An 8,136-nucleotide genomic window follows, 5' to 3' on the forward strand; every position below is an offset into this window, starting at 1 on the left:
TTCAACAAGTGTGGTTAGTCCATGGCCTCAAACAGATGGGTTTGTGATAGAGTTGTGGACTTATAGCGAGATGACCCTAAAATGGGTTCAAAGGAATTGCAAGATGAGTTAAAAAAGAAGTACTCGGTGGATGTTCCATATGATAGAGTTTATAGAGGAAAGATGAGAGCACTTGATATCATATATGGGAAGTAGGAAGATTGTTATGACTTGATTCCTACTTATCAAGCTGAGCTTCTGAGGTCAGTGGCTGGCAGTGTTGTTGAACTAGAGACTGAGGAGCACAATGGCCATGTATGTTTCATGAGATTCTTTGTTGCTCTAAAGCCATGCATTATGAGTTTTTACAAGGATGCAGACCATATATTGCCATGGATGCAACTCACTTGATAGGTAGGTCAAGAGGTCAGTTGGCTATAGCTGTTGCAATAGATGGTCACAATCGCTTGTTCCCAGTGGCATATGGGGTGATTGAGACCGAGTCTAAAGAAAGTTGGACTTGGTTTGTCAAAAACTTGAAAAAAGCATTTGGTACTCCTCCAGGTGTGTGCATATGGCTATTATTTGCCTATTTTCCTTTAAGTTTAAATTGTTGTTACCTAACATATGTCAATTATATGTCACATAGGTTTGGTCATTAGTACAGATGTGGGCAAGGGAATTGAAGTTGCTATTGAAGATGTCTATCCAGGAGTTGAGCATAGAGAGTGTATGAGGCACTTGTGGAAGAACATGAAAAAAAGTTACAGTGGCACTCTTTATGGGAAGAATATGTGGGTAGCTGCTAAGAGCTTCACAACTGATAAGTTCAACTTCTTCATGAGGAACATAGAAGAGAAAGATCCAAGGGCACTTGAGTGGTTGGATGAGAACCATCCATACATATGGAGTAGAAGCAAATTCTTAGAAGACTGCAAGGTAGATTACATCAACAATAACCTTTCTGAGAGTTTCAATAGTTGAGTGTCAAAAACAAAGGAATATCAAATTGTGGAAATGCATGACAAGATAAGACAAATGATCATCGAGAAATTTGTCTTGAGATCAAAGAATGCTAGAAAGATGACTGGAAAAATAATCCTAGATATCATCAAAGATTTGAATGCTAAATCCAAGGCCATTAAGGACCACGATGTCTTAATTTGTGGGCCTGGAAAAGAAGTGACAGTCAACAGATTTAGGCATGTGGTTAACATGGAATTGAAGACATGTACTTGTAGGGCTTGGCAAGTGACTGGAAAGCCTTGCAGCCATGCTCTAGCTTTCATTGCAAAGCTTACTAGAGAGGTACAAATGGATGACTTTGTCCATAAATACTTCTCTGTTGAAAGGTTGAGAAAGACATATGCAGGTACTTTTATTCCAATGACACCCAAAGACCTATGGCCACGTGTTGACTTAGGATACAAAATCCATAAGCCTAAATTGAGAAGAAACCTGGGAGACCTAAAAAGTCTAGGTTCAAGGCATATGATGAGGTTAGTAGTAGTAAGAAAAGAAGATTATGTTCTGAGTGCAATGAACCAGGGCATCTAGCCAAGACTTGCCAAGGAGGTCTCACTGCTAGTTAAAAGAGAAGGTTCAATTCTTCACAACATGGATCACAAGAGGACAACACCAACCCAAAGTAAGTCATTGTGTACTACTTATTTCTCAATCTATAGCCATTGCTAATTTTTAGATCATGTTTCTTCTCTTTTTAGTGCAAATGAAACTGTGAGGGGGAGGATGAGAGGAATAGGTAGGGGAAGAGAGTCAGGAGAGGACAACAATGACCCAATGTAAGTCATGGTTGTATTGGTGCTCACTTGTACTTATGACATGATCTGATAATAGCTAATTTTGAAATCATGTTTCCTCTCTTTTAGTGCAAGTTCTACCGGGAGGGGCAGGATGAGAGGAAGAGGAAGGGGAAGAGGAAGAGGAAGAGGAAGAGAATCAAGAGAGGGCAGCAATGACCCAATGTAAGTTATGGTTGTATTAGTCTACTTATTTGTTGTTGTAATTATTACAGACCAACCAAGGCTCTTCAGTCCAAGTTCTATGAACAGAGGTACACGAAGGGAACAAGGAGGGCGCCGAACAAGAGGAACAACAGGAACGCTAGCTATTTTGTTAGGTCTCTAGGTGGTCTTTGAACGAGATGCTTGTGGCTTTTTATGCACATGTTCATATGTTGCAGACTTGTTGCTTTTGTAGACATATTGCTATGGTGCAGACTTGTTGCTTTTGTGGACATGGTGACATGGTGTAGACTTGTAGCTTTTGTGGAAATGTTCACATGGTGTATGGGAGACTTCGAAATGTGATATGGACATGTTTCTCCATGATTGTTGTCATGTGTTTTATACGTGCTTCATATTGTTGTCATTATGTTATCAAAATATTGCTAAGGTGCTACAAAAAATTTGAATATTTTTTCAACATCAAATCTGAATTGAAATAATTGTAAGTTGTGCCAAATATATTTGAACAAATATAAATGTCTAATTCCTAAATTAGGGGTAAAATCACAAATATGCTTAACAAACATGGGCAAAATCAGAAGGGCATTTCTGTTATTTTGTACAAAATTTAACACCGTTAGAGAAGGATGATGGAATAGGAGCAAAGTGCTGCTTCGTTTTGAAATCATAGGGGTAAATTCACAAAGTAAAAAAATAAAGGTAAAATCACAATTTCAAAATAAAACAGGAGTAAAAAAGTAGGATCCTTAAAAAAACGAGAGAGTATATATGTGTAGTATCAAAGAACAAGGATCTGCTTGGTTTTATACGATTCGACAAGATCAGAATGGAAAGAAGAATCATTCTAGTTCGTTCGACCGAGCAACAGCAAAATCAAGTGAAGATTCGTTTTCTCAACAGAACACAGATTTCTGTCCTAAATCATAGAGCTTTCCTGCACGGCATTGTTTTGCAGCCTGTTCGCTTGGTCGTAAATGATAGTAAATTTTTAGTCAGAACAGTATTTTTTTCTCACACCAAATCAGACAGCAGTAATAATCCATGATCGTATATGGTCGTATCAACACCCGCTGAGACGACACAGGCAGCTTCACACTTTACTAATAGTAACGAAAATTAGAGAACGGCATATAAAGTCAATGCCTGTTCCAATCACACGCCGGCATACGAGAGACAGATGCAATTGCAATGCAATGCAAGGGCCGTATCCTAATAATAATGCTTGAGAAAGAGTCATCCGAATCTGCCATTTCCACGATTGGAGTGTACCATTTTTCCTTTCCATGTTGAACTCAAAAACAACTATAGAAATTAATTTAATCAGAGACGAAGGAAATAATCATCTATAATGGTGAGGCATAGATATAGTCATCTAAAGTAGAAGATGAATATTGCCTTCAGTAGGATTAGCGGCGCTAAAAATGTTCAATGGCTAAGTTAAATAGCGGTTTTTCCCCCTGGAGCTAAAGTGTAATTAACTTCAATACTAGTAAAATTCTCATGACACACCGCCGAGACCGGAAGTAAACAAACAAAAGAACATCGTCGCCTCTCGCCTCCACCCTTTCTCACAGTCGTAGTCATCGTCCCATACCACATTCTCATTCTTTCACACACAACTTTCCTCTCAGTTCGACAGAGCCTTCCTGAAAGGAAAGGAATCCCACCCAGGCCTTATTTAGATTATAAATTTTTGCAATCTGGACACTGTAGTAAGTTTCATTTGTATTTGACAAACTTTGTCCAATTATGGATTAACTAAGATCAAAAGATTTGTCTCATGATTTACAACCAAACTGTACAATTAGTTATTTTTTTACCTATATTTAATACTCTATGCATGCGTCTAAAAATTGATATGATGAAAAAAAAGTAAAAAAACTTGAAATTTGGAGATGATCTAAACAAAGCCCCAAGCTCTGGCCTGTCTAGTAGCCTTCTCCCCCATCCCAACGGCAAGAATAGCAGAGGCTGCGCAAGGCAGAGGAAAGCAGAAGCAGAGCAGAGCAGAGCAGCCCCAGAGCAGCACGCTCAAGCGAACCCTCTCTCTCCCAAATTCCAAACCCTACCACCACACTACCCTTTTCCCATTGCCCATTTACCCCAGCAACAGCAAGAGCAACCAAGCCGATCTAGAGCGCGCCCAAGTCTAGAACGGAGCAATGCGCAAGGCGCTCATCAACGCCGTCCTCTTCCCGGCTCTCGCCGTGGTCGTCGCTCTGGTCATCTTCTACTTCGTCCGCCGCCGCCGGGGTCGTGGCCGCGGCCGCTCGGTACTGCCCTCCCACGGCGGCGGCGGCGCGAGGGCGGACCGGTTCCAGGCGGCCGGCGCCTCGGGCGGCTACGCCGCCGGCGGGGAGGAGGCGCTGCTGCGGTTCCCGGGAGGCGAGGCGCTCACGGTGGCCGCGATCCTCGAGGCGCCCGGGGAGGTGGTGGCCAAGTCCTCGCACAGCACGCTGTACCGCGCCGGGCTCAGCGCCGGGGAGGCCGTCGCGCTGCTCCGGTTCGTGCGCCCGGCCTGCGCCGCGGCCGCCGAGGAGGCCGCGGCGGCCGCGCGGGTGCTCGGCGCCGCGCGCCACCCCAACCTCGTGCCGATCCGCGCGCTCTACATCGGCCCGCGCGGGGAGAAGCTGTTCGTGCACCCGTTCTACGCCGCCAGCTCGCTGCGCCGGTTCCTGCAAGGTCTGTGTCCCTTCACGTCATTTGCTTTAGACACAAGCTAGTAGCTTGGAGTAAGGCTAATCATGCGAAATGATTTGCTCAAGTGTCGGTAAGGTTTCCTGGTTCAGGTTCCATTGCTTGGATTTACTGCAGAATTTGAAATTTACCTCAGATTTAGATGATTAGCTACTTTCGTCGTCCCATGCCTGCGCGCTGCGGTAAAAGCGTCGCAGCAACGATGCTTCGCGGATTAAGCAGATTGCTGTGGTGGCCTGGTGGGTACTATGTTACAGCCTTGCAGGGTGGTTTTTGTTACTTTTAGCCATGTGTCTTCACTGTTACGCTTTATGCTCTTGTCCTTAACTACACAAAGGGACAGTTCATAAAGTGCTTAGTAAAATTTTCATAGTTGGTTGTTATCTGAGCATCTTCTTGTTGCGTAAGATCTTGGGTTTACATGTGGCAAGCTTCACTCCTTTTCAATAGTATAACGCTTTCAAGCTTTTAATTGTTGCCTTTACAATTTGGGCGATGCAAGTCCTCTATCAAATCAAGGCTTTGGGGGGCAAAGCCAATTTTTTCAGGACGGACATGGTGGTTGTTTTATTATCAAACAGAGAAATGCATTTGTAGCGGTTTCCATGACTTATTCTGGGCTTTATGTTGGTGGAATTGTGGCCCTTCTGAACTGTTTGTGGTTTCCTGCATCTATCAGCTCTCGTTTTCAGGGAGTTGTTGGATCACATTCTTTGATTAGTCTCGTAGAGAAAGGCTTGCATAATATAATAGTTTTTATTGCTTACATGCACAAAACAACTGGTGCAGATTGGTTGCGATGAACTTTGGGCCGTTTGCATTTCAGAATATCAACGACTTGAAAAGGACAGTTTTTAGTTATAAAGGAATTTCACCCATTACTAACAAGCTAGTCTCACTCAGTCGTGAAATGTCAATAATATTTTCCCCCTGTTTTTCCTTTTTGTTTGCAAGTTCTCATCTTTATCTGTTCTTCTGGCCTGCAGAGGGAATCAATGATTCACAGAGATGGGAAATAATTTGCAAGCTGTCTATCGGCATTATCAAAGGACTGGACCACCTTCACACAGCATCGCACAAACCAATCATTCACGGCAATCTCAAAACAAATAACATTATGCTTGACGTTGATTTCCAGCCCAGGATATCAGACTTTGGCCTCTACCTTCTTCTGAACCCTGCTGCTGCGCAAGAGATGCTTGAGACATCTGCAATGCAGGGTTATAAGGCTCCAGAGCTGATCAAGATGAGGGATGCCACCAGGGAGAGTGATATCTACAGTCTGGGAGTGATTATGCTCGAGATGCTTGCTCAGAAGGAGGTCGCAAATGATAATAAGTCACCAAATGCGCGCGACATCCATTTGCCGGCCTCTTTCAAAGACCTGGTTCTCGAGAGGAAGATATCAGAAGCTTTCAGTTCCGAGCTTATCAAACAAAGCAAGAATTCTGGGAAGGAGGACAATCTAAATGCCTACTTCGAATTGGCAACGGCTTGCTGTAATCCATCACCATCGTTGAGACCAGATACGAAGAAACTACTAAAAAGGCTTGAAGACATAGCAAGATAATAATAGATGCGTGCGGCGGTGAGGCTCCAAATCCTGTTTAGAAAGAGTGGTGTTATAGCAGCAGCCAACAGGATAGCTTTGGCGTCCCTTGTATTTGCCCGTTCGCTTGGCTGATAAGCCATAGCTGAAAGTACTATTGACTGGTTTGTTGTGAAAGAAAAATACTGCTCGTTGGCTGAAAAAGGATAGCTTATAAGCCTAGCGAACAGGGCTTGTTACTTCTTGCATAGATTGTATCGGAGCATTTCGAGAGGAAAAAGATCGTAAAGTAAGTTAGGAGCCACAAGCATGTATAGAAAAGTATACTTTCCACGTAGCTACATAGGAACTCATCCGAGAACTAAATGTGGGTGCTTTCGACGTGGAAATCAATAAAATTTCCTTAAATTACATTTGTCTTTCTTGAAGGTTATGTTAATTGCCATTTGTCTTGCCTGAAGACGACAGTATGCGATTTCAGTTTCCAGCCATCAGACAACTATGCTGATCTGTTGAGTGAAGTGGTGATGGAATTTTGTCCACAAGGCCTGTGTACTCTACTACTATTGCAAGCTAGTGACAGCAATGATGCATAGTACTCGTACTGTACTCTACTGAAGAGGAGGATTGGTCAAAAGATGCCCATGCCTCTATGCCTAGGGTTTGTTGGTCTCTTGATCCCTTGTCATCAACGAGAGTGTTCGGCTAGAATGAAATTTTTACTGGTCACGTTAAAAATACTGTTTATGCTGGAATGTTACGAGAGAGAAACACGCCACCAGCTAGAAAAATAAGCTGAACAAGTCGGAATTCAGTGCAGCCGAACACTCCAAACAATCCTTCATCTTTCCACGAGAAACATGAGGCTAGTGACATCATATCAGCGTCTCTTTAGTGTTGGCCTCGAAACTTCATTGCTCTGTGGTCCTAGGCATGTCGACATCACTAGCACGGGTCAATTTTTTTTAAGATAAAGAATAGTTTATATCCTGCTTCATCTACCATGAGATAGAATCAGGCCAATTATTACAATATGCGACGTCACTTATAACCCTATCTTCCAAAATTGCCCGAGGAATCGATTTTTTTTTTTTTTTACCTGGAAGAAGCACAAGACTGCACCCTTTTAAAACTATCAATTCCAAGAACACTTACACTGCTACTTTCGCAAGAAAGCTTGGTTAGTTTCAATTGTGCTCTCGATCTGTCAACTAGTGTCACTAGAGTGGGTGAACTTCAATATCAGGGCTGTAAGCCTGTAAGTAAAGGTCTTCACTTCCAGATCTCAAATTTTCACCCTCGGCATGCGGCCAAATCTGAGCTTCAAATTCAGTATGAAAAGGACCTGTCATTCTTTGTCACACTCGATCAGATCGAGACTCTCTTGCAGTCTTGCTACAACCATGTGACCTAATACCCTGTGACGGTCAGCATTCAGAAACCAATCCCATCTGTCATACTCATACTCATACAAACAATCCTGGCAAGCGGCAATCTCATCGAGCAAAGAAAATCCACTCGGGGCAGCTTCAATAATTGGCTTTTATGTTAGCTCTAAGCATTTTTTTTTATATTTTAATAGAAGAGAGAGAAAAGCTAGCTCTTGATCAAAAGCTAAGCTCTTGCACATATTTCAGAGTTGTGTGAGAATATCATGTGGGGTTTTCCATATTAAAAACTATATGCTAAAAGTTAGCACTATTAAAGAAGTTGGCTTAGAGCCGGTAATCTAACCATTGCGGGTGCCCTTCACTATATCACGGTCATTGGTTTACACCCAAGAAAGGTCAAGGAGTTCAGAAGCATTATCTGCTCCATGTGCTGTTGTTCCTGGCACGTGATTAGTAGATGGTACCCTGACGCGGAGGGTGCGGTGCGGATCACCCAAAAGTCACCGAGCACAGCCAGCCAATCTTAACAGCC

At 42.9% G+C, this 8,136-nt stretch overlaps 2 protein-coding genes across 2 annotated transcripts; both read left to right on the forward strand.

Moving 5' to 3' along the window:
• Positions 1 to 371: 371 nt before the first annotated feature.
• LOC136494625 (protein FAR1-RELATED SEQUENCE 5-like) lies at positions 372 to 963 on the forward strand. Its single transcript, XM_066490801.1, has 2 exons — positions 372 to 543; positions 629 to 963. The coding sequence occupies exons 1-2, from the start codon at positions 372 to 374 to the stop codon at positions 961 to 963; spliced, it is 507 nt and encodes a 168-aa protein (XP_066346898.1).
• Positions 964 to 3,866: 2,903 nt separating this feature from the next.
• On the forward strand, positions 3,867 to 6,579 carry LOC136493564 (putative kinase-like protein TMKL1). The gene is made up of 2 exons (XM_066489662.1): positions 3,867 to 4,649; positions 5,651 to 6,579. Exons 1-2 carry the CDS (start codon positions 4,130 to 4,132, stop codon positions 6,232 to 6,234), a joined length of 1,104 nt encoding a protein of 367 aa, XP_066345759.1. The 5' UTR covers positions 3,867 to 4,129; the 3' UTR covers positions 6,235 to 6,579.
• The last annotated feature ends 1,557 nt before the right edge of the window (positions 6,580 to 8,136 follow it).

This window comes from Miscanthus floridulus, chromosome 11 (assembly GCF_019320115.1).
Source record: "Miscanthus floridulus cultivar M001 chromosome 11, ASM1932011v1, whole genome shotgun sequence".
NCBI lineage: Eukaryota > Viridiplantae > Streptophyta > Magnoliopsida > Poales > Poaceae > Miscanthus > Miscanthus floridulus.

What these genes read in the sequence shown, in the direction of transcription:
- LOC136494625 (XM_066490801.1), top strand. Translation starts at nt 372, where the DNA reads ATGGATGCAACTCACTTGATAGGTAGGTCAAGAGGTCAGTTGGCTATA. An exon ending in AGCATTTGGTACTCCTCCAG is followed by an intron (nt 544 to 628) that starts GTGTGTGCATAT and finishes TATGTCACATAG; the next exon opens with GTTTGGTCATTAGTACAGAT.
- LOC136493564 (XM_066489662.1), top strand. Translation starts at nt 4,130, where the DNA reads ATGCGCAAGGCGCTCATCAACGCCGTCCTCTTCCCGGCTCTCGCCGTG. An exon ending in GCTGCGCCGGTTCCTGCAAG is followed by an intron (nt 4,650 to 5,650) that starts GTCTGTGTCCCT and finishes TCTGGCCTGCAG; the next exon opens with AGGGAATCAATGATTCACAG.